This window comes from Schistocerca nitens, chromosome 3, assembly GCF_023898315.1.
Source record: "Schistocerca nitens isolate TAMUIC-IGC-003100 chromosome 3, iqSchNite1.1, whole genome shotgun sequence".
Lineage (NCBI taxonomy): Eukaryota > Metazoa > Arthropoda > Insecta > Orthoptera > Acrididae > Schistocerca > Schistocerca nitens.
The window spans coordinates 691,028,278-691,055,608 of record NC_064616.1 but is presented as its reverse complement, the minus strand read 5'-3'; the positions used below and the strand labels follow the sequence as shown (position 1 = coordinate 691,055,608).

General features: G+C 41.1%; 1 protein-coding gene across 1 annotated transcript in view; it reads right to left on the bottom strand.

The window, feature by feature from the left end:
- LOC126248649 (KN motif and ankyrin repeat domain-containing protein 3) overlaps window positions 1–27,331 on the bottom strand; it is a 395,607-nt gene that overhangs the window by 17,926 nt on the left and 350,350 nt on the right. The window contains exons 9-12 of the mRNA XM_049949838.1: window positions 22,120–22,281; window positions 21,589–21,721; window positions 16,215–16,325; window positions 3,424–3,636 (exon numbers count right to left, since the gene is read on the bottom strand). Coding sequence (XP_049805795.1) covers window positions 3,424–3,636; window positions 16,215–16,325; window positions 21,589–21,721; window positions 22,120–22,281 — 619 coding nt within the window. The remainder of the gene's footprint in view (window positions 1–3,423; window positions 3,637–16,214; window positions 16,326–21,588; window positions 21,722–22,119; window positions 22,282–27,331) is intronic.

The window sequence follows — 27,331 nt, the reverse complement described above, 5'->3', positions numbered from 1 at the left end:
TAAGGATGCACAGGAGTTATGCAGTTTTTGCCTTCCAATAGAGAGCAAGAGCATGTCTTCAGCAAACTGCTCATCCACTGCCTCTGAGTTAAGTGACTTTTATTAAATCTGTCAGAGTGTAAGGACAGTTTGACATCAAAACAACGTCGTACATTAAAATGCAATAGTAAAGGGTTCCATAGCAATGAGAGAAGCTGCAGTTTTTGTCTATATATTTATGTAGAACCAGCAGCATCCTGTCTTTTGTGAGTGGAAAAGTCAGTGTTATACAATGCTGAATCGGTTTAAAGCCATCAAAGGAAGTGGAAATGAGAAAGCAGTTGTTCGCATGCACCTTTAACATGCACACTGTGAAAGAGTTTGAAGGGCACAGAATCACTGTTCTCCAGGAAATGGTTTTGCTTATTGTGATTCTTTTGGTTTGTGTGGGACACTGTTACAACAGTAATGTCTATGGAGAACTGGCAGATAAAAGAGGGGCACAGACATCATCAAGCATGTTCCGGAGCACACACTGACAATTAAGTGGATTAATTGCCCTCCTTTACTTTTGTATCACACACGTACCTACTATTGAATTGTACACCTAGAGCTGGAGTCTTCGCCTGATGCTGAACCTTGTAAATAGTGTGAAGCTGTCCATACAGATGGTTCAGTGCTGTAAGCTGGGGGGTGAACTGGTGACTCATTACATCGCATCTGCTTTTTATCCCTAAAAACTGCAAATTCCTCACATTACAATGGTCATGCGAATGTAGTCACTGGTTGGGAAAGTATGTTTCTGCAAGAGCCTTTCTTCAACCTCTTTTACAGAGAGGGCTGAATGTTTTGGAACCTATAACGATGACCACAATCTGGCAGGCCACAATGTTGAGGTCCAATTTTCTTTTCTTCATGCCATTGGCCACTACATGTTATCAAGGTCCAACATATTGCTGACAATCTGAACAGTAATCACAATTTCACGGAGGCTTCTGAGTCCTATGTACTGCTATTCCTTCATGCAGATCCACATGTTACATTTCGAAGAGACAATGTTCTGCCACACACGATGAAGAATGAGCAAGCCTTCTCTGGTGGCTACCAGTAGAACTCTGGCATTTGCATTTGTTCGACACCATGTATGGAACATGGGATAAAGTTGGTCTGCAACTTATTTGTAATGGTTTCCAGTAACCACTTTCAATACTCTGTGGGCCCACATAAAAACCACACAGAGGAAAAACTACACAGAATTGCCTCCAGGGACATCTATTTCATAGATTTAGAAGCACTGATTACATTGTGTGTAGGCTTCGCATCACACTGAATTATGTAAGTCAGATCATTTATAGTTGTATACCCCCAATTTACAATAGTATATTTCTGGGCATTTGTGTACTGTCATGTCTCCAATTTGTGTCACAATGTTCATTTCAGTCACATGTATGCTCTTTGATGATGCAATTTTGACAAACATTAGTGTACAATTATTATTACTCTAACAATTTTACTGTATTATGAAAAATAAAGAATTCAAATGCTAAATGCAACACAATGACCAACTATGGTCAAAATACTTTCATTGTGCTACTGGTTTGGGTGGGAATATGGGGGAGAGGGGGCAGAGGAGAAAAAAAAATATAAATCAACTGTATTGAGTGTACTTTCTGTCAAATCTAATTTACTCCATCTCCTTTGCCATTTTTTCTCGTTTTCTGAAGTCTGTATTTTTCACAAATAAATACTAGCAGCTGCCTGCAGGATAATCTTTATACATTATATACCTTCCCACTGTTTCTAAAATAATTACTTTGTTTTGAGTACCACTTAACTCAGTGCAAATATTTTTATAAATTGTTATTTTACTGTTTATCATTCTGCTACCAAGATACATTAGAATGACAGCTGAAATGTACCAAATAAGTGAAGAGTGGACCATCATTAATAACCCAGCAGATGGGCAATATGCAATACTTCACTGAGAATGAAAGACAAATAAGTATTATTTGATCTCACCTTTGCATTATCTTTCAACTCTCTTAACATATGTTATGTCATACACTATCAAACTTTTGTCACTCATCATTCTGCCATCAAGAAACATAGAATGATAAAATGTAACAAATGAACACTAGATACCACAAACATGCTATTTCTTCTAAAACAAAAACAGGATAGATGTTTAGCTGCCTGATATGAGGTATCTGCATAACATTATCCATTTGCAATTCGTAAAATACAAATATTTTATTTACAATATAATCAGATAAAACTTCTTCAAGAGCCATTCTACTATTCATTTATATTAGAATGACAATTTCTCAAAATATTTTCTAATAAACAGAACAGCAGAAGTGTTTTCAATTTCTTTATGAACGGGACAGTGTGAAATAATGCACACTACACTCTTTATCAACTGCTCATACTGACATCCCTGAATTTACATAAGATTCATAAATATTTCACATGGTATTGCTTCTTTGAAGTATTTCAAACCAGAAACCAGTGTGCCAATTTTGAAATTATTATTTTATCACTGGTCATTCTGCTACAAAATTATGTGACAAGAGACAAATGTAAAATAGAGAACTAACACAATTATTTCTTAATTCGTTCTGGTACAAGAGAGTAGGAAATCGCAACACTACATTGTGAACCAAGCTTATTTGACTTCACAATTATGTGGTGTTGCAGAAAGTTTCCCGTAACAGAAGTGGCAAATGTCCCTTTGAATATGATCATGGTAAATAGCTTCTAGCTTCTACTACAAACATTACTTTTCTGAAAAAAAAAAGGCCTGCCCATTTTATGTTAACAAATGCAATAATGGGAACTCCAGGAGATTATATATAAAGAAGAAAGGACTATGCACCACATAGGAGGCACTAAGCAGTGGACAGGCAAGTACTTAAGGGTGACAAACACAGTAGTCTATTGTCATATATTTTCTCTCTCTCTCTCTCTCTCTCTCTCACACACACACACACACACACACACACACACACACACACACACACACACAAATTTAATTCTGACAAAAGATTCTGCCCTGAAAGCAGAGTATTTTGAGCCACACACACGACATTAATTCTAACAAAATATTTTGTCTGAAAGCAAAGCATTTTCAGCCCTTTTCTACAGGCCTGTGCGCTACTTTATGTGTCAGGTAGTCTTTTACACATATCATTAGGTTAAAACATAGTATTTATATTACTGCTACAAAGAAGACAACAGTGACCTGTCAATGGTTCATACTACAATTCCTGATGTTACAAATTCAAGTGTTTAGTTGCATGTCACCTCAGTTTGCACAAAACTTTTAAAGCAGCATGGTACAATACTGCCCAAATCTAACAATGGTGAACATTTGTTGCATGTGTACTGAAGCATTTACACTATTTTTCATACCAGTATGACACGAAAAACCAAGAAACAACTTACAGGTTTTGCTTTTATGTTTACATCTGCCAGGTGAAACATCCTCCGGATGATCTGCCTATGAGTTTCATTGCGTAATTTCACCAATGTAGCCAGCATTACACACGTGTACCCAGCAGTGTTTGGTTTATTTATGTCGCATACCTTTGAATCAAGTAATATGGACACTACATCAAAGTTTCCACTGGAAACTGCATAATGAAGTGCAGTATTACCCTGTTAAAAACAAGCAATGAATTAAAGAAATTTAATGATTTGTAAAGACACATTTTGGATTCAGTTTTGTTTCATGCATGACAAATAAAACTTTCAACACGGTAATAGAAAATCTAGGTGCAATGTAAATAATTTGAAGAGCAAAGATAACAACTCCCGATACAGAAGAGGTGTTAAGCCGTATGGCACATAAAGAAGACTGATAGCTACCCAAAAAGCTCTCAGGCTTGACTATGTGCCTTTCTGTGACTCAGCACCTCTAGTATTTGGCAAGTTGTTACCTTTACCCCTTGAATTAAATACTTCCATGTACAGCTTTGTACCACACCTTTGGAATTATAATAGAGAATGTAGTAATAACATGGTGTAACTGCATCCTACCTTGTTCTAAGATTTTGAAACTTCATGTTTTCAACAGGAATTACATAAATTTTCATTTCTGACCAATGTATTCTACACACATGATGATGCTTTACATTTTAACACAAGCTTTCCAAGAAATATTTGTAAAATTATACAGCAGAACCTCACCAATCTGAACTTGGATGGTTTGATCCCCGCTTAGTCTGACCATTCCATTTTCATTTTCAGTGTTTTGTTACATTCACGGACCGCCGCTACAGTCATGATGCTACTAATGAATTTTATGTAGTTCTTCAGTATATCGAACAAAGCTCTATGTCTACTTCAATAGACATTTTGTGAATTAGGAAATGGTGGATCATCATGTGAAAATCAAGGGAGTCATCTGCTAAGCAAAAGAATATTACTGACTTTTCTAATCCTGCTTAAGAACAGAACATTTTCTATTGTGTGATTTCTGAAATAAAGTATGCGGAGTTGTTATACTTTCACTCTTACCATACAATACAGATGTATTTGACTGTACAGGCACTATTGTACATTACACTTTTGTGTAAATTTTTTAGTGTGTCAACATTTTCTTTTCATTTTGTTACCATTTTAACATAGAACAATATTTCAGGTAGTATTTTCAGTTGAAAATTATACTATACTGTTCTGTAATGTTACTAGTCAATAAAAGTGATCCTCTGGTAATCAGACCTTTGTGTGTTCTGACCATGCTCCCAGTCCCATAGAGAGCAGATTAATGAGGTTCTCCTGCATTTCCTAATGCAAATAAATTTTGTATCAGTTATGGTTTCAGGATTTAAGGTTCAAATAGAAAAAGACATGCACAGGCTTGAAGGTTGGCTCAGGAACTGACTGGTGAATCTCCACAAATAAATGAAAAATATTGCACATAAACAATCATTAGGACCCAATACTGTTAAATTACAAAACTGGTGATCAATCACTGGAAATAATCACAACCATTAAATTAGGAGTATGCATCCAGACTGGTTTGAAGTCAAATGAGCTCACAAAACTGATACTAGGAAAAACAGATGCCAGATCCAAATTCAGTGGAAGAATTCTAGAGAAATTTAATTCACCCACAATACAGGAAGCTTCAAGAACCCTCATTTCACCTATTCTTCAGTATCACTCATTTGTCTATGACCCTTATCTGGTAGGATCAATACAGGAGGTCCACACACAACGACAGCAGATTCACTGCAAGTTTAACAGTATCTACAATACCATGAAAATACTCATTAAACTTGGAACAGAAAATGCTGCAGGAGAGGCACTGTTCATCATGGGCAGGTTTATAGTTAAAATTCCTAGACAATACATTCCAAGAAGATTTTAGCAACTTATTACTCCCTCTCATATACACCTTGCAAAATTATCATGAGGAAATCCAAGAAATCTGAGTTCATGTGGAGGCTTATTTCATTTCTGACCAACGTATTCTACACACATGATGATGCTTTATGTTTTAACACAAGCTTTCCAAGAAATATTTGTAAAATTATACAGCAGAACCTCACCAATTCGAACTCGGATGGTATGACCACCTGCTTAGTCTGACCATTCCATTTTCAGTGTTTCATTACATACACAGACCGCTGCTACAGTCGTGACGATACACATTCGCATATGGAACAGGAAAGAGGGGAAATTATTATAGTACCCAAAATATCCTCCAGCACCCACATTAAGGTGACTTGTGGAGTATATATGTAGACAGAAAACAGTAATCAAAAAATGAAAGAGAGACATTGTGTCTCTAATATCTATAGAAACTGGAAGAGAGAAGTGCCATAGGTGGTGGTGGTGGTGGTGGTGGTGGTGGTGGTGGTGGTGGTGGTGATCAGGCTAGATAAGAAAATACACAACAGTCACCTGTGTATGTACAGAAGTTCTGGTAGATCAAGGAGATTTAGCATATGTTCAGCATAAGAAATGAACTGAAATATTACTACTGTGTGTTGGACATAAATGACTAAATTGTTAATTGTAAAAAGTTTGGAAACGACTTAAATATGTGAAAAGTTGTTAGCAGTTTAGGAATTAATTCCCTAAAAAGTACACTGTCCAATCACATTAATGTGACCCCATCAAGAGTCTGAATAACCACCTTTGGCAGGGTGGACCGCTGTGAGGCACGCAGGAAGAGAGTCAGTGGGGTTCTTGAAGGTACCGACAGGGATGTGGAGCCATGCCAGCTCCCGTGCCATGGCAAGATGTCCTACGTTTCTCAGTTGAGTAGTCATAGTGTGAACAGCTCCATCTACTTGGTCCCACAGAATCTCTATTTTGTTTATATATGGGGTGTTTGGTGGCCAGGGAGTACAGTTAACTCATACTCGTGCTCTTCAAACCATGCACAAACAGTGCAAGCTGTGCGACACATTTTATTGTCTTGTTGGTAGGTGCCATGGTGCCAAGGAGAGAGAAAAAAAAAAGGAGAAAAAAAACTGCTTGTATGGGTGGACATGATTTCCAAGGATAGATGCATAATTTTGTTGATCCACTGTGCCTTCTAGAACTACGAGATCACCGGGGAATGCCCTCCAGCCTAGATCCTTCCAACAATTGTGCAGGACGTTTGCTTTCAGATGTTTCACATCATACGTGCAATTAGCCATCCGCTTGATGAAGCATAAATCATTATGAATCTGAAAAGGCCACCTATCACCACTCTGTGGATGTCCAGTTGCAGTACTGGCATGCAAATTCCATCCTTCTTTGCCACCAAACAGCAGTCAGCATGGGTGCAAGAACCAGGCACCTGCTGCTGATGCCCATATACAGCAATGTTTGCTGATCGGTGGCAGACGAGACTGATGGTAGTCCTTTGGGTTCCCCTGGGTAGTCAGTTGCTCAATAGCTGCCCATATATTTGCCCATACAGATCTCCGCAGTTGTCATTCAGCCCATTCAGCCATCATTTATGGCTTGCACTGCACCACAGTTGCCTCAGTTTTAGTTTTGCATAGTGCCACTTTGCAATGCATGGTATACTTTAACCATGGCGGCAAATGAACTGTTTATAACTTTAGCCATTTTGGAAATGCTTCTAACCTTGGCCCGAAAAATAATAATCACGTCCTTTTGGACATCAGATAAATCACTCTGTTTCTGCATTACACAATGACCGCACTGTTGTCCACATTCCTCCAACATGCTTCATATACCCTCCACTGCTAGTGCTGCGCTGGCCGCGGTGGCCGTGCGGTTCTAGGTGCTGCAGTCCAGAACCGCAGGACTGCTAAGGTCACAGGTTCGAATCCTGCCTCGGGCATGGATGTGTGTGATGTCCTTAGGTTAGTTAGGTTTAAGTAGTTCTAAGTTCTAGGGGACTGATGACCTAAGATGTTAAGCCCCATAGTGCTCAGAGCCATTTGAACCATTTTTTGCTAGTGCTGCCACCTGCCATCCATGAGTCGTTATTGCACAATGACTTTGAACATGGGCGGTGGTCACATTAATGTGACTGGACTATGTAAAAGGAAATACAATATTTTTAAAGAACACTTTTGACAAATACAGCTGCAAATTATTTACTTCTTGTTGATTACACAGGTTCACAACAAGCTTTTTTTGGAATATGTGCCATTTTCAAGTGTTCTGTTGACATTACTTTTATACATAATTTTACTCAACATCTATGTAACAGTACTATGAGATTTTATCCCATGTTATAACTAAAAATTAAATGGCCTTTGCCATACTGTTATGATGGATAAAAAGTAAAACACAGTCAACAGCCCTTGTGTCATTCGCTAAAATGGCTGATAACATAGACAGAAAAGAACAACAAGAATGTAAGCAATTAAAAAAGGACATACCATTAGGAAATGACAGACATTTGAAAGCTGGGCGCAATGTGCACAAAGTGGGGGGGGGGGGGGGGCACCACTGCACAAATGGCTAAAGAGGCAGTGCCCACCTCACAGCAAAAGAGCCGAGAGGAGGTCGTCCAAGATGCTGGTTGGTTGGTTGGTTTAAAGGAGCGTAAGGGGGAGGAGGGGGGGGGGGGGAAGGGACCGAACTGTGAGTTCATTGGTCCCTTGTTCCTGGTATAATAATTACACAAGGGAAAGAAGAAAGGAAAGGAAACGTACAGCACAATAACAGGAGAATGGAAGAACCAGAAGAACGACAGGAGGACAACCAACATTGCTATGGACAAAACAGGAAAAGAAAACCACAGAGAGAAGCAAGAAACAGGTAGAAGTGATAAAAACAAGAGATCAGATGACCATGGCTAGCTGGCTACAAGAATAAAAAGGAAAAGCCAGCCACTCTGCGACACATTAAAACATCCAGCCTAAAAGCATTAGAGTGGAGAACACGAAGGGACAAATGACGTGTGAAAATTTATATAGAATGATACAACCCCCTGTCACGAATAAAATGTAAAACTAAATTAGCCGATGAGGCGTTGTCAGCTAAAATTAATGGCAGCGACTCTGGTAAGTGAAGAGTCCATCGCAGGGCAGACAAAGACGGACAGCTCAACAATATACGGGTCACTGTCAGGCAGGCGCAGCACCAACACTGAGGTGGGTCATCACGGCGCAGGAGGTAGCCTTGTGTCACCCAAGTGTCGCCAATGCGGAGCCAAGAGAGAACCACAGGGTCCCAGCGAGAGGCCCGCGTGGAGGTCTTCCACACATTCATAGTCTCCTTAATGGCACACAGTTTGTTGTACATACTGAGGTTATGACATTCCGTCTCCCAAAGCCGCAAAACCTTGCACTGTAGTACTGATCGCAGGTCAGTTGCAGAGAAGCCAATCTCCAGTAAGTACACAGAAGTGCATGAACGAATGTGCTCGAGAGCACGAGGTACTGAAAACACTGCAGCCATCGGGCAAGAAATGCTGTTCAATATGTCCTCCATGGACATACGCAAAGCTGACATGATCATGAGGCATCAAGCCGTCGGTGTAAACAACTTCATGGCCTCGGCACATGTCAAGAATCAAGAGAATGTGGCAGTGGATAGCCGAGGGGTTAACCGAGTCCTTAGGACCATGTGAAAGGTCCAGGCAAAGCCGCAGCCTCAGTGTACGCCATGGAGGTGTACGTGAATGGACCTCAAGTATAGGTGGTAAAGGCAACGACTTCAGTTCGGAAAGAAAGGATCGGATACTAACTGCAATTGGAAGCCCTGACCTGGGCCGCCGATGCGGGAGATGAACCACCATGGGTGGGAAAAGAAAACGGTAATTCAGATACGCAAGAGAACTACGAACATGTGCAACGTAACTGGCCAGCAGTTGTGCACGCCTAACCTGCAATGGAGGGACTCCGGCCTCCACCAGGACGCTGGCCACCGGATTCGTCCTGAAAGTACCTGCCTCTTAGGCGAACACCACAGTAGTGCACTAGGTTGACTAAACGCAATGCTGAGGGCACCACCGAACCATAAACCAGGCTCCCATAGTCAAGACGGGATTGAACAAGGGCTCTGTAGAGCTGCAGCAGCGTAGAGTGATCTGCACCCCAGTTGGTGTTGCTTAGGCAGCGGAGGGCATTGAGGTGCTGCCAGCACTTGCACTTAAGCTGATGAAGGTGAGGAAGCCAAGTCCATCGGGCATCAAAAACCAGTCCTAAGAATCGATATGTCTCCACTACAGTGAGTGGATCATCATTATGGTAAAGTTCTGGTTCTAGATGAACGGTACAGCACTGACAGAAGTCCATAACACACGACTTTGCGGCCGAAAACTGGAAACTGTGAGCTAGAGCCCATAACTGCGCCATGTGGATGGCTCCCTGTAGGCGCTGCTCAGCAACACCACTACTGGTGGAGCAGTACAAAATGCAGAAATCGTCTGCATACACAGAAAGTGAGACGGACGGTCCTACAGCTGCTGCTAGACCATCAATGGCCACTAAAAATAGATATAGACTCAATATAGAGCCCTGCAGGACCCCATTCTCCTAGATACGGGGGAGCTATGGGAGGCACCAACTTGGACACAGAAAGTACGAAGCGACAGGAAATTTTGGATAAAAATTGGGAATGGGCCTCGAAGATCCCATTCATATAATGTGGCAACGATATAATGTCACCAGGTGGTGTCATACGCTTTTTGTAAATCAAAAAAGACAGCAACCAGGTGTTGGCGTCTGGAAAAGGCTGTTCGGATGGCAGACTCGAGAGACACAAGATTATCAGTGGTAGATCGACCCTGGCGGAAGCTGCCCTGACATGGAGGCAGCAGGCCACGTGACTCCAGGACCCGACCCAACACACCATACGTTCCAGCAGCTTACAAAGAATGTTGGTGAGGCTTATAGCTATTCACATCAAGTGGATTTTCACCAGGTTTGAGCACCGGAATGATGGTGCTCTCCTGCCATTGCAATGGAAAGATGCTATCGCACCAGATCCGGTTGAAAATGACAAGGAGATGTCATTTGTAGTCAGATGAGAGATGTTGAATCATCTGACTGTGGATCCGATCAGGCTCAGGAGTAGTGCCGGGGCAATGTGCAAGGGCACTGAGGAGCTCCCACTCTGTAAATGAGGCGCTATAGGATTCAATGGAGCATGTAGTGAACAAGAGGACTTTCCCTTCCAGCCACCATTTGAGAGTGCGAAAGGCTGAGGTTCGAGCATAGTGCTCAGCAAAGTGCTCGGCGATCGCGATTGTGTCAGTAGATAACACGCCATTTATGTTAACACCTGTTGGGGTCTGGTACCTGAAAACACGTTTGATCCTTGCCCAGACTTGGGAAGGTGATGTACAGTACCCAATGGTCAATACGTATTTCTCCCAACACTCCTGCTTCTGTTGTTTCATGAGTTGGCAAACGAGGGCACGGAGCCGTTTAAAGGCTATGAGGTGCTCCAGGGAAGGGTAACATTCATGCTGCTGTAGAGCTCGCTGACACTCCTTAATTGCTTCAGGGACTTCCAGCGACCACCAAAGGACTGCCTTTCACCGGGGGCATCCTAAAGAGCAAAGGATCGCGTTTTCTGCAGCAGAAAGGATTGTTGAAGTCACCTGCTGAACCATCACATCAATGTTTCCGTATGGGGGATATTCAATGGTGACAGTAGAGGTGAAAGTTTCCCATTCTGCCTTGTTTAAAGCCCATCTGGGCACGCGTCCGTGGGCCTCATGCTGGGGCAGTGACAGGAAGATGGAGAAGTGGTCACTACCACACCGGTCGTCATGTGCTCTCCAGTGGATAGATGGGAGAAGTCATGGGTTGCAAATTGATAAATCAATGGCCGAGTAACTACCATGAGCCACACTGAAATGTGTGGCAGTCCCAGTATATAAGGGGCAGAGGTCGAACTGAGATAATAAATGTTCGACATCTCTGCCTCGGCCATTAAGCATGGTGGCACCCCCACAAGGGGGTTATGAGCGTTAAAATTTCCCAAAAGTAGGAAAGGTTTACGGAGTTGATCAATCAGGGCATCTAATACATTCAGGGCACTGCACTATTTGGAGGAAGATGTACACTGCAGACAGTTATTTCCTGTGACATCCTTCTTCTGACAGCCACACCTTCAAGAGGGGTTTGAAGGGGCACAGTTTCACTACAGACTGAGTTTAGGACATAAACGCAAACTCCGCCTGACACTCGATTATAGTCGCTACGGTTCCTGTAATATCCTTTATAGCCGCGGAGGGCAGGACTCCGCATTGCCGGGATCCAGGTTTCCTGGAGGGCAATGCAGAAAGCAGATGCCATAGCTCAGCCAGGCGGTGTAAGAAACCACCACAATTCCATTGGAGGATGACGTCGTCATGAGACTGGGAAGGCTTGCAACATTCAAAGAGGCAGTTTACGCCTCAGGGTCACCTGCTGCACTGACTTATTGCCTGAGCAATCTACACTCCTGGAAATGGAAAAAAGAACACATTGACACCGGTGTGTCAGACCCACCATACTTGCTCCGGACACTGCGAGAGGGCTGTACAAGCAATGATCACACGCACGGCACAGCGGACACACCAGGAACCGCGGTGTTGGCCATCGAATGGCGCTAGCTGCGCAGCATTTGTGCACCGCCGCCGTCAGTGTCAGCCAGTTTGCCGTGGCATACGGAGCTCCATCGCAGTCTTTAACACTGGTAGCATGCCGCGAGAGCGTGGACGTGAACCATATGTGCAGTTGACGGACTTTGAGCGAGGGCATATAGTGTGCATGCGGGAGGCCGGGTGGACGTACCGCCGAATTGCTCAACACGTGGGGCGTGAGGTCTCCACAGTACATCGATGTTGTCGCCAGTGGTCGGCGGAAGGTGCACGTGCCCGTCGATCTGGGACCGGACCGCAGCGACGCACGGATGCACGCCAAGACCGTAGGATCCTACGCAGTGCCGTAGGGGACCGCACCGCCACTTCCCAGCAAATTAGGGACACTGTTGCTCCTGGGGTATCGGCGAGAACCATTCGCAACCGTCTCCATGAAGCTGGGCTACGGTCCCGCACACCGTTAGGCCGTCTTCCGCTCACGCCCCAACATCGTGCAGCCCGCCTCCAGTGGTGTCGCGACAGGCGTGAATGGAGGGACGAATGGAGACGTGTCGTCTTCAGCGATGAGAGTCGCTTCTGCCTTGGTGCCAATGATGGTCGTATGCGTGTTTGGCGCCGTGCAGGTGAGCGCCACAATCAGGACTGCATACGACCGAGGCACACAGGGCCCAACACCCGGCATCATGGTGTGGGGAGCGATCTCCTACACTGGCCGTACACCACTGGTGATCGTCGAGGGGACACTGAATAGTGCACGGTACATCCAAACCGTCATCGAACCCATCGTTCTACCATTCCTAGACCGGCAAGGGAACTTGCTGTTCCAACAGGACAATGCACGTCCGCATGTATCCCGTGCCACCCAACGTGCTCTAGAAGGTGTAAGTCAACTACCCTGGCCAGCAAGATCTCCGGATCTGTCCCCCATTGAGCATGTTTGGGACTGGATGAAGCGTCGTCTCACGCGGTCTGCACGTCCAGCACGAACGCTGGTCCAACTGAGGCGCCAGGTGGAAATGGCATGGCAAGCCGTTCCACAGGACTACATCCAGCATCTCTACGATCGTCTCCATGGGAGAATAGCAGCCTGCATTGCTGCGAAAGGTGGATATACACTGTACTAGTGCCGACATTGTGCATGCTCTGTTGCCTGTGTCTATGTGCCTGTGACCCCAGGAATGTGTCAATAAAGTTTCCCCTTCCTGGGACAATGAATTCACGGTGTTCTTATTTCAATTTCCAGGAGTGTATATCCATTAGGTCTGAGGGTGAAGTGAGATCTAGGTCCTCAGTGGATGCCAGAATCTCCACATCATCTGCAGGTGCACAGCTTGTGCGCAGCAGTGGTGTGCGTGCCACCGCAATTCCCTTGATCTTGGGGATCTTCCTTTTGGAAACATCCCCCAGGCTGTGGCTAAGCCATGTCTCCGCAATATCCTTTCTTTCAGGAGTGCTAGTTCTGCAAGGTTCGCAGGAGAGCTTCTGTAAAGTTTGGAAGGTAGGAGACGAGGTACTGGCAGAAGTAAAGCTGTGAGTACCGGTCGTGAGTCGTGCTTCGGTAGCTCAGTTGGTAGTGCACTTGCCCGCGAAAGGCAAAGGTCCCGAGTTCCAGTCTCGGTCGGGCACACAGTTTTAATCTGCCAGGAAAGTTTCCTACAGGCTGTTTGACAATTCTGTAAAGTTGGCACTTTTGCAAGATAAGGAAAAAGATGTCTCCACTGTAAATATAGAGATAAACAAGTGAAAAGTTAAAGCCTTTAGATGTTCCTTAAAGCATACTTGTGTGCACAGCAGGTAAGACAGACTAACCCTGAAAGGCAGAGCACCACATTCCAGTTAAAGTCTAGTGCACTGTTCTAACTTGTCACCAATGTTTACTGAAGTTCACCTTCACAAAAGACCAAAAATATGTAGTCTCAGTACCACCTGTGAAGCTGTGGTTTACATCACACTCACTCATGGTTCATTCTCTGTGAGGTATCGGTACTGCAGCACTGCACTGGAGCCTGACGGATATGGAAGGCACAGAGGTTAACTAGGGACAATTTGATCCTTTAATCTGCCCAAGAAGTGTGCTTGAATAATACAATAGGTGTCACCTCACCTGCGAAAGGTGGAGATCCAGGTTTGAGTTCTGGTAACACATCTCCCTTTAAGGGTTTTTTTAGTAATATCTCTTTGGAAAGACAGAACACTCTCTGATCTCTAAGATTCTAGATTAGACTGAATTTCAGCTTATCAGAACCTAGAAAGATCTCCTTAATGGCATCACCAAGCCTGAATATAGGGTCTAGAGCTGGAGCTTCACCATTTGTATACATAAATACCCACAAAATTCATACATGCATCAAATGATGCAATATCAAAATGTAGAGCATTAAGGTTGATAGTGTGCCTAATGTCAGGCAGCACACAAATGGAGAGGAGCTACACCATGAGCCAAATGAAGAAATACAGTTAAGTTTGCGAAAATAGCATGATCAAGAATGACACATGTGACTAAAATTGACTTTGTATGTAACAATAGATGAATGATCAGTATTATAGAACTATACTCTATATCTGATTTTGAGAATTCAGTTTCACTTGATCTCCATGTAGTGTATTCAGAGCCTCTGAACACTATGGTATGGAATCAGAGAATCTCAGTAGGTTCCTGGGTACTCTCCATTAACACAGCTGGTATACCAGTCTACAAAGTGAAAACAGGACCATGACATACAAGTTGCTGAGCAAATGTACTGCAGCCATGATGTACGGGTGACAATCAAACAAACATAAAATGGCACTTTCCAGGCTTTAAGAAGACTTACACATCCCTCACCACAAGTAAGTGGATGTTGTCCTGTTGCAACATGGCATGTGGAGTTGCCTGAAGAACAGGCAGTACCTCAACCTCAAGAGTCTGGCGTAGCAGTTACTGCCCACATTCTCTTCCGGAACTAGGAGTCAAGACTGCATGCTGTATCCAATGGCAACGTAAACTAAGACACCTGACATTTGGCCACTATGTTATTCAACAATGCAGGCTTCCAGACTGATAAGCAAGGCAATGTCTAACTTACAGAAGACCATTGCTGTAAGGCATGCTAAAGTAGGATTTGCAAAAACACAAAATAAAACAAAAAGAATTGTTGCTCAGCATATCAATGAAACTGAGGCAATCTCATGCATGATACAGCATGAACCACCCAGAGAATGGGGTCAAACAGTTGCCACTGACAAGTTTGTTTCAGTGATGCAGCACTGAGGTGATGCATGCTGTATAGGCTGTTACAGTCAGATGGACAAGTTGGTCACCGTCTAGTGCTGTGCTAACACTGCATTGTTTAATTCCCAATCATCACTGTACACAGCTTTGGCCTATCTGCTGATACAACATGCACATTAATGTCTTAACAAGAAGTCTAGTATGGTGCAAAATGTTATGATGTGACACACCCATCTTCTGGAGACCCAACATTCTCACTCAGGTGGTGATATCATATCATCTGACTTTAAGGTGGCTTACTGACACTTCTTTATTTATTTCTACTGCATATGAAAGCCCTAAAACTTACAGAGTTTCTAGTAAACAATCACACACGACAGGCTGCTAATGCTCTTACATGTAAGCAGTGTCTCTACAATCTAAATCATTTATTGTTGGTGTCTAGTTCTCCTCAGCCTCCAGACACTGAATTCATTTGAACCACTATTTCTCAAGGTTGTAATTTTCACAAACTGTAATGCAACTGAGCTAAAAATCCATGTGCTTCACGATCTACAGGAATGGCAAACAATAACTGAACCAACTGTTAAATGAGAACAGCTTGTAGTAACATTTGATTTGAAGTAAAATATTACTATTTCTGTTAAGTACATCTCTCCCCACCTCAATTTATCCCTTGGACAATTGCATACTTTTGTTACAGCTTAATGAAACAGCTTGAAAAAAAAAAAAAATCTCATGTTATTTATGAGCTTCTTTGTGAGCACCTCAACAGCTCCTCGAAGTTATACATGTTCCTTTTTCCTTTATCAATGACATACCAGTCAAATTAGTACCTTGAGGTGAGCAATAAAAATAATGAGAACAATCAAAAAGCAATGATACAACCAGTCAAAAGATTACAGTGACAAATTTCAATTAATTCCAACACTAGCATGCATAACATATAATATTCAGTCTATACTGAGTGACTATTACACAACTGAAACAGTTATATGTACTTACACTCATGTCAGTCATATTGACTACATATTCCAGTAATTGTGAAGAATAACCTTCAATATAATCAAGATAATCCTCCACAGCTAAGGGATCAACATTCTTGCCCCCCGATATCTGGAACAGAAAAACAAATCTGATTTCACATTTTGTTATGGCTTTTAAAGATGTCAAAAGAACTAAGAAGCACACACACACACACCTCTCTCATGCGAGGAGGGGGGGGGGGGGGGCGTTTGCACGTATGCACGCGTGCGAGAGAGAGAGAGAGAGAGAGAGAGAGAGAGAGAGAGAGAGAGAGAGAGAGAGAGATTGTCACAGTGTGAAGTAGAGTTTCTACATGAACTTTAAATTGACTCATTCGTATTCTCACCACCAGCTTTCTTGACCCATGTGGCCAAATTGATAATATTTATGGCTGGATGGTGTGAACAGCCAGAAACTTATCTGACTAAACTGAATGATGATGCTTCTCTACAATTGTCCAAGAGCTTCAACAAATGCCAACAAACAGCAGTGCAGCAATGTGACAACATTCATCCATTCTGCTTTTGTTCATTCATTTGCTCCATTCTTCATTTATTTGTTTACTCACTGTAATCCTACTCACTACAACAATGAAACTGACACATTTGCAGGAATCAATGGGATGAGGTCTACAAAAAATGAAAATCCAGGAAAGTTGACATGCTCAGATTATTCTTGGAACCCAGAGCTGGCTCAAATCTGAAGTAGAAAGATCCAAACTATTTAGCAAGGCATGGAATGTATATCGAAAAGACAGATTATACGACATAGGAGGGAGAGTGCTCATTGCTGTAGACAGAGATATTGTTTTTATCTGGACGTATGTAACAGGCCTACGTGATCTCAGGTTAATTACTGAATGTTTTTACTGGCCACCCGATTCTGCCATGGCAGTTTTAAAATCATTCAAGTTTCATTCACAGAAACTCTATGTGATAGGGATTAGTGATTATGATGTCATAAAGATGAAAGTTGCTGAAGTTAATAAATCTATGAAGAAGGCTAGCAGAGTGTTTTTGCTGGGAGGAGGAGATAAGCAACTGTTAACATCCCACTTAGGCAATGAATGGATACCAGTTAGTTCCTATATGACAGAGGTACAGGAACTATGGGCAAAGTTTAAACTGGTTGTAAATTGCACTATGGGGAAGTATGTGGTGAGTAAGTAGATTAAGGATGGGGGAAGGCTCACAGTGGTTTAGTAACAAAATTTGGATATCACTTAGACTGTTGCACTCTCAGTTCAAAATAGAACACACCAATGAGAGACAAAATTTTGTAGAAATTTGTGTGCCTATCAATCCACAAATCATACCTCAGCAAACATCTTGCTGAGAAAATTCTAATCCTACATAAAACAGCTATGTGAGTTTGAGGCTTCTATCCAGTCACTCATTGGCCAATTTGGTGTAACAGTAGAAGACAGCCAAAGGAAAGCCGAATTTTTAAATTTCACACTGAATAACTCATTCAGGCAGAGGACTCATACAAACATTTTGTCATTTGAACATCACACAGACTCCCATATGGAGGACATATAAATAGGCATTCCTGGCATAGAGAGGCAACAGAGAGAGTTGAAAACAAATATGTCATCAGATCCAAATGGAATCTCAGCTCAGTTTTACAGTTTGAACTCTACAGCATTGGCTCCTAACTTAGCTTGTATTTATATCAAAACTGTTCCAAAGCACAAAACCGCAACTGGGAAAAAGTGCAGGGCACTCCTGTATGCAAGTTGGGTAAAAGAACAGACCTGTGAAATTACAGACTAATATCCTTTGGCTTGCTGCAGAATTCTTGAACATATTCTGAGTATGAATACAACAAATTTCCTTCAGGCAGATAGGTTCTGTCCACAAATCAGCATGGATTTAGAAAGCATTGCTCACGTGAAACTCAGCTTTCCTTCTGTGCACAATATCCTGCGAACTCTGGATGAAGGGCAATATACACATTCCATACTCCTAGATTTCTAGAAAGCATTTGACGCATTGCAGACTTAATGAAGGTACAAGCATACAGAAAAGGTTCCCAGATATGCGAGTGGCTCACAGTCTTCGAAGGTAACAGAACCCAGTACATTGTTCCAAATGGTGAGTGTTCATCAGGGACAAGAATGTTATCAGGAGTGCTCCAGGGAAGTGCAATAGGACCACTCTTATTCTCTATATACATATACAATCTGATGGATATGAAGTGGAACAAGCACATAAGTACAGTAGTAGGAGAGGCAAATGGTCACCTTCAGTTCATTCGGGGAGTTCAGGAACGTGTAGTTCATCTGTTAAGGTGACGACATATAGAACATTAGTGTGATCTACTCTGGAACACTGCTCCTGCGTTTGGGATCTCCATCGGGTCAGATTAAAGGAAGACATCCAAGCAATTGAGAGGTGGGCTGCTAGAAATGTTAGCAGTAGGTTCGATCAACATGCAAGTATTACAGGTATGCCTCATGAACTCAAATGGGTACCCTGGAGGGAAGGTGACACATTTTTTGAAGAACACTATTGACAAAATTTAGTGAACCAACTTCTGTGGATGACTGCACAACTATTTTACTGCTACCACGAAGGTAAGAGAAATTAGGGCTTGTACAGAGGCATATACAAAGTTGTTTTTCCCTCACTCTGTTTGTGAGTGGAACACGAAAGGGAATGACTATTAGTGGTACAAGGTACCATCCAACATACCTGATAAGGTGACTTCGGGATTAGGTATGCAAGTGTAGATGTAGAAATTGAAGGAAGAAGCGCTTTGTAATACATTGTGGAGGCCAAGTGAGATCCTTTTTTAGGAACGAGCACTAAAACTACAATGTTACCATCTGCACACTTTACATGCATAAAAGCATCATGTCATACTTACTTCAACTTCATAACTGATAGTAACATCATTTCAGCATTCCAAAATTCCTTTCATCACTGATTAGTATTGCCACAAAATGACGTTGTCAGTTGCAATATTCCAGAATGTTCTAGAAACTTTTTTCCCCACTAAAATAGTATTAACTAGTTGAGGATCACAGTATTGTGAAATGAGGAACAAAATTTCATGTATACACAACACAGTTTTATTACTTGTTTCGTTACAGAATAATGTCGAGTTTGGCAGTCTAGCAGTAAAGCATTTACCTGGAAAACAAAAGGTAGCAGGGTGGAATCCCTAGTCAGATCATGGACTTTTCAATCTGTGTTTTAACCAATCCATCACCAATCAACAGTGTGGGGCATCACCTGCACTTGCAGCACACCACTGAGCCACACATTATTATTATTACTACTATTATTATTATTATTATTATTATTATTATTATTATTATTATTATTGAACAACAACAGTTCTGCACACTGTCGTAACTTGTGGTAAATGAAAAACTGAAGACAGGAAATATTGACATATTGACAACACTTGCAGTACCTCTAGAAAAACTGAAGAGTAGCTTACTAAGAACCAACACAAAGCATAAAGTACTGAGATAAGAGACTTGAATTAAAGTGTACCTTCAGGGCATTGTAAACAATACCCAGAAATTAACATATAAACTACGAAACTGTAGTTTTAGGATGCTGCGAGAGTGAATTAGGTAAGTGGCAATGAGTCTCCATTTCCAATTTTAATTTTTGTTATTACAAAATAACTATCACTGGTAAATAATTCCTTTATAGTGTCTTTGATACGCCCAAAAGAAAGCCACCTGGCCTCAGAGCAATTAGTGTACATATGTCATAGTTTCAAACATGTGGGAACTCAGCTTAGAGATGAATAAACTGGCAGTTTGCAGAAAAGGTAGAAAGGATGTACACCATGACTAATTACCAGTGACTGCCTACAGCAACTGTATGGAAAAGAGATGGTACAATGTACCATAGAATTTCTCCCATTGCAGCAGGTTGTTTACTGCTACTCACTTCGACACACACACTGCTACCAACAGACTGACATCTCCTCCTACCTATGCTGAGTAAGAAAAGGACGGAATGAAAAGTAGACCATATCTATGTTGGGAATATGTTCACAAAGTGAAGAGCTAATCCAAAAACAAACTAACACTGGGCCACCACAAAGATCTACATTTTACAGTAGCAGAAGTATGCACTTACGTATGACACAACTAGACTGTAATCTGCCAAACAGAAACAACTATGTTCTGTAAGACAGCTTCTTTGTCAACTAGTAACTATAACTGAATGGGTAAGTTGAGTTGGAGTCATGTCCAATTTTTCCTTTTTTTCTCTTTTAAATTATGTTTATCAGAGATTACTGATCACCATGTGTGTATGCATCATTTGGTGTAACAAGCAGTCATGTCGTAAAAACAGAAGTACTGGTTAGTTGATTATGTTATGGTACTGAGTTAGAGAATGGGCCATGTCCAGATAAAGAAGAGTATAGTGAACCTGTTCTAAGCATACCCATCATTCTCTGCTTTGCTGTATTCTGGTTGTGGTTGTATTTTGGGTACATTATGAATAATGAGGTATGCTCATAACACACGCTCATTGCTGTAATGAATATGAATAGTATAAACTTTCATAAGACAATCCTTCCACTGCAAACAGAAATCTAGTGACTTTATTTGTAAAGGTCCACCTTCAACACTTAAACTGTACAATTTCAGTGATCAAGATGGACCTTCATGTGCCGTAACATGATCAGGGACTCATTTACAGACATTATGCTTTCAAATGATAGAATCCTAGTTGCCTCATCAATATCACCACCTTTGGAAAAAGAGTAATATTCAGTACATTCAAACTGTATTACTGATCACACTTGATGACTTAAGTATGTAGTATGCTAATAGTTTATATTGTTTCATTCTGAGGCCAGTTGCTACATAGCAACTCCACGACAACATGCTTAAAACCATTGTGTAATAAAACAGTCTCTTCTCTCTCCTAAAAAATTTGCTTTTCGGAACATGATCCCTTTTCCAACTCACTGCTTAAGATATGGGTGCCACCTCTGACTTTAAAATAAAGCAGACTGGTGGACTGCTGTTTGTTGGAGAAATTTAATTTAGCTTATTTTAAACACAAGATGTCAGTTTGAAACCATAATGGCACAATTTGTTTGTAAGACACAGACTTATTAAGAGTGGGCTGTTTGCTGTTTTACCTGTTTTTTTTTTTTTTTTTTTTTCAAGAATTAAATGAATCTTTAAATAGCCAACAACACTACATAGGAAAAGGTCACAATTTTTGCAGAACCTGTAACAGTAATCTCCCTTATTTATATGACTATTAATTTCATGATTAATAATGCTTAAGTGAAACATTAGAGGATGATTGGTAATAGAAAATTGCAATTACAGATATGCACTGACAGTAAGTAACTGTTTGCTCACCCTGAACCACTCCTTCTGTACTATATTCGCAGCATTTGACAAATGATGAGGCAGGTCCTTCTTTGCTGATGGTTTTGTTAATGAATCATTTATAACTTTAAGGGCAGCCTTCATCTCTTTACTAGGTTCCACCCTGAAATTGAAGTAGTCATTCTTATTACAGAGGCAATGTTTCCAACACCGGAAAAGGCTCTATTTCTGATTAGTAAGTATTGTTCTTAACGACAGTAAGCTGAAAAGTAGCAAGCAAATTTCATTCTGAAGAACAGTATCCTGATTATTCTGTCAAACATTTTCATTGAATAGTTCATCCATATGTTCATTTGACTTGTAACGTTAGTAGCAATGTGACTTGGTAATTTGTTTCCCACGTTTTGTTATGGACTTACATATAAATGAAAGGCATAAGAATATATTCCAGCGGCTACTCCTCCAGCCAATGCAGAACTTCCCAATGCAGTGAATTACTTAAGTAAAACACAAAAACATTTTATCTGATAAATGTAATCGTTATAACTGTTGACTGCACACCTGTTTGGTCTTTCCAGTCGTTCCAGATTTTCCACATTACCCAGATTTGAGGATGCATCTGACGTTTGTGTCCTCGCTAGCTGATACGATCCCATCCATGTTTCCCTTTCTTCCAATGATAGCGGACTTCGAACTGATTCATGTGCGTTTGTGCTAGAAGTCCTGTAATATAACAATGTTTTCTTTAAAAAAATAGCTAGTTAATAACGCAATTATTGAAAACTGTGCTAAATTCAAACATGTATAATTCAACTTCAACATATAAAGATGTAAAGACGCGTAATTGAAAATTTCAAATGACTCATGTCCTTACCTAGCAAGTTTCATAACTTTGTAAAAAACAAGCAAGCAATCCAGAATGACGGCGATGATGTACAAGAGTTAATAAAAACAAAGCGCAAACATATTGTAAGTAAAACATAAGCTACGCAACCTAATACAGCATAACAAACATATGTACTGTATCGCTTTGGCTGTCACATCGATTCTCTGTCGATGCAGAACTTTGACGAATGAGACAGGGAGAACTAGGAAAGGAAAGAATCATCGCGATAAGTTCCTGTAAATTATTTGGATCAGTTTGTTTAAACTTTATTTTTATAACAACGTTATGATAGCGCTAACGTCATAAAACAAGAGTTAAATTAATAGGTTCGTGGAAAATAGGTGAAAAGCAATTGTACACCGGTACCTTAAAATAAAACTTAACACTGATATGGGTAGGAAGGTAAAGTATTTTTTTGCAAAAGCATCTTAATTTCCTTTTTAAGTTTTCAGTTGTACGAAGACTACAATTGTTTCCTCGGGCCCTATCGAATCTCTGTTTTCCAACAAAAAACACATATTTTAAGAAACTGATTACGAATTTTGAAAACGAAATAAATAATTAAACACCACTGCTATGTCTGGACACCTGCCTGGTTTTAATAGACACTAACAACTAATATAAGTATTAATATTTTTAGGGTAGTGTAATTTCTATTACTTGGCTTTAAAACTATATGTAAAATCCACTATTGCAATTTAGGCCGCGTGGCCGAAGTGTCATGAGACAATGGAAACGTACCCAACTTATAAACCTGATGACGTACAGCATACATGTGAGATATTTTTTACAGTTTTGACATGACCATAAATGTAATTTTCGCATTACGCCATTTCTTAAGTGTCCCATGGCAGAAACTGCTATTGCAGATTTTATGAATAAATAGTTTTACAGTCAAATGTGAGCATGATGCCTTTTAAATAATTCCCATAGTTTCATTTGGACTGATATGGACTTATATATGTCTCCTTGCTTATTGCGCTAATTTTCTCTCATGAAACATGCAAACTAGAGACATGAACACGTTAGTTTGTTTATTTGATGCAACACACTATGGTGCATCAGCTCCGTTTTGAGGTCTGAGAAGTGTTCTATATGCGCTGGTACAATCGCTTATGAGCTCCTTATTCGATATGGTTCATATTCTTCACCACTTTTATATTTTTGTGCCTTTAATGCACCAGAATGTGTCTAGTCAGCTGATAAAATGCTATAACGGAATAATAATTTTAAATTGTTGTTTAAAATTTATTGTTTCTTTCATTCGTGAAACTAAACTGTCTGCAGTATGATAAACGTGTTTCTAAGCAATCTTAACATTAATTACATCTATGTCATTTAGCTGCCATACTGGACAGCCTGGCGCAAAATGGCAAAACAATAACACGTACGTATTATCACGTATTATAATTAGGCATATACCCAGAATAAAATAGAAACATTCATAGCATAAGGTAAGTACATAGATGAATAAAAGTGGTAGGGCAGTTTCCCCTATTTTCAGTCATCCTCCAGTAGACAGCCATCTAGGCATAATTAAAAAAAAAAATCACACTATGTAACATGGCTGTATTCTTTTGGCTCACAAGTCGTCAGCCATTCTCTCTCATTCCTGTGACTTATAGTGAGGGAAATGAAAAACCAGTAGTCAGACGCAAACATGTGGAGAGCAGGGGTTCGTTTACGTGTGATTTTTTAATGAATTGTACAATGTGCGGTGTCATTTTTAAAAGGTCGTTAGTTTGTTGTTATATGTCAAAGCTACTTAAAAAAGTGACTGAGTGACTAAGGGTATTACAAAATTACGGAAAGAGCGCTGAAATTGTTTTTAAACATATTAGGTTAAGCATTTTTAAGGGGGATTGTCTATAGCAGACCCAAGTAATACATAGAATAAATAATGGCTCATACTGCATTTAAATCCCATTTTTTACCATCTGTAAGCTTAGGTCTTGGTATTTATTTTCGGATCAGGAATTAGAGATTTAAACACACAAAACCTACTAGTAAGTCTAGTGAGAAAGAAGGATGTTGACTACTCGCATCCCGAAAACTATTAGTCAGCTACCTCACTCAGTACTAAAATGTAATTAAAATAATGTTCAGTAATAATAATAATAATAATAATAATAATAATAATGTATAAGTAATGAGAAATACGAAAAAATTGTTCCATAACTTATAAAAATAAATATTATTTTGCGCATTCATATAAAATGGCTTCCGCTAAAGCGGTAAAATGCGTAATTCACCAGTACGAAGAGACCCAATTAATTAAAGCACTGTTTAAAGTCTCGGAAAATAATTTAAGCATTAGAGAAGCGAGCCAGTGTTATGGTGTTCCAGGAGGAAAACTGCAAGACAGGCTACATGGACGGGTCCTGAAACGGCCGAGAATAATGGGCCCAGAGGCTGTTTAGAGCTCAACTGGTAGATTGGTTGATTCAGCTAAGCAAATGTGGCTTTCCCAGGAAAAAGTACGTCTCTTAAACACCCTTCAGAGTATTGTCAGACCTGACAGCGGAAAAAAATCCATTCACAGATGGGTGGTCAGGTAAAAAATGGTACACTTCTTTTTTGTGGGCAGCACAAAATACTTACAGACCGATTCCTGAGGGCTTGGCCAAAGGACGAGCCATTGTAAGAGAAGAAACGATATGAAAATGGTTTTGGGAGCTTGAGGGACATCTGAAAGCCATGAACTGCGAAGATATTCTGACAGATCCAGACAGGATAACGAATGGGAATGACACCAGCTTCACTATGTGTCGTAAGATAGGTAAGCTGCTAGACTTAAAGGAGTGAAAAATGCTTGTGAAATTGAAATAGGAAATTCAAAGGAAACCATCACCATCTTGTTGGTATTCATAGTAAGCGGTAAAACAATTGCACGTACGATAGTTTCTGCTTATGTACGACAACTGAAGGATGTCGTTGAATGTATGCCACCAGGCTGGTTCCTTGGGCGGTCAGATTCTGGTTGGATGAAGAGTGACATATTCTGGGACTATGTCGCAAATGGCGTCAATGATTGGATTGCTAAAAATACCATTAAAAACCAGTTATTTTGTTAGTAGATGGCCATCGAACACATCAGACAATGGAACTTAATGAGTTTTGTTGCAAGAATGGCATAATCTTTCATGTACTACAACCTAACACTACACACATGATGCAACCAGCAGATGTGAAAGTTCTCAAATAGCTAAAGTCAGAGTGGAAGGAGGCTATCCAACAGTGGCAAGGTCGGCCTCAAAATTTAAATTCAGTACTGACAAAGATACCCTCTGTCCTCTGTTGTATGAAGTTTTGAAAAACAGTGAGAATCTGATCGTTCATCTGAAAGTGGTTTTCATAAATGTGGTATTTTCCGTTCAGTCCAGATGCTATTGATTATACAAAATACACTGAACAGCCAAAAAAACTGGTACACCTGCCTAATATTGTGTAGGGACCCCGCGAGCACCCAGAAGTGCTGCAACACGACATGGCATGGACTTGACTTATGTCTGAATTAGTGCTGGAGGCAATTGACACCATGAATCCTGCAGGGCTGTCCATAAATCCGTAAGAGCACGACAGGGTGGAGATCTCTTCCGAACAGCACGTTGCAAGACATCCCAGATATGCTCAATAAAGTTCATGTCTGGGGAGTTTGTGGCCAGCAGAAGTGTTTAAACTCAGATGAGTGTTCCTCGAGCCACTCTGTAACAATTCTAAATGTGTAAGGGGTCGCATTGTCCTGCTGGAATTGCCCAAGACACAATGGACATGAATGGATGCAGGTGATCAGACAGGATGTTAACATAAGTGTCACCTGTCAAGAGTCGTATCTAGACATATCAGGAGCCCCATATCACTCGAATTGCACACGCCCCACAGCTCCACCTGCTTGAATAGTACCCTGCTGACATGCAGGGTCCATGGATTTAGAGGTTGTCTCCATACCTGTACATGTTCATCCACTCGATACGATTTGAAACCAGGCAACATGTTTCCAGTCATCAATAGTCCAATGTCAGTGTTGATGGGCCCAGGCAAGGCATAAAGCTTTGAGTTGTCCAATCATCAAGGTTACACCAGTTGGTCTTCACCTCTGAAAGCCCATGTCGACGATGTTTCGTTGAATGGTTCACACGCTGACACTTGTTTTGCGGAAGAGTTGCACTTCTATCACGTTTAACGATTCTCTTCACTCTTCTTTGGTCCCATTCTTGCAGTATCTTTTTCCAGCCGCAGCGATGTCGCAGATTTGATGTTATACCGGATTCCTGATATTCACGGTACACTCGTGAAATGGTCGTATGGGAAAATCACCACTTCACCTCTACCTTGGACATGATATGCCCCATCGCACGAACGCCGGCTATAAGACCACGTTCAAACTCTCTTAAATCTTGATAACCTGCCATTGTAGCTACAGTAACCGATCTAACAACTGCGCCAGACGCTTGTCGTCTTATATAGGCGTTGCCGACCCCAGCGCCGCATTCTGCCTGTTTACATATCTCTGTATTTGAATACGCATGCCTACACCAGTTTCTCTGGCGCTTCAGTGCATATACAAAACACACTGGAAAAAATGACTAATGCTATCACTTCAGAGCCCGTAAAAGTACAGGATCATAGCTTCAAGTCTGCTGTACCTCTGGTCAATTCAATAAAAAGACAGCTATCTGAGAGGGGTGCGAATGTAGACGCAGTGTTAGAAGAAATCCATACAGCTCATCTTACTGCATTTCCCCATGAAACAGCATCAACTACGCAGGAAACAGACGAAGATCCAAGGAGCAACATTCAGGACACAATTCCAATGGTGATTGATTCTGATGCCTCGAATATTAAAATAGAACCAGGGCTATATAGCATAGGAAATAATTGTGTTTG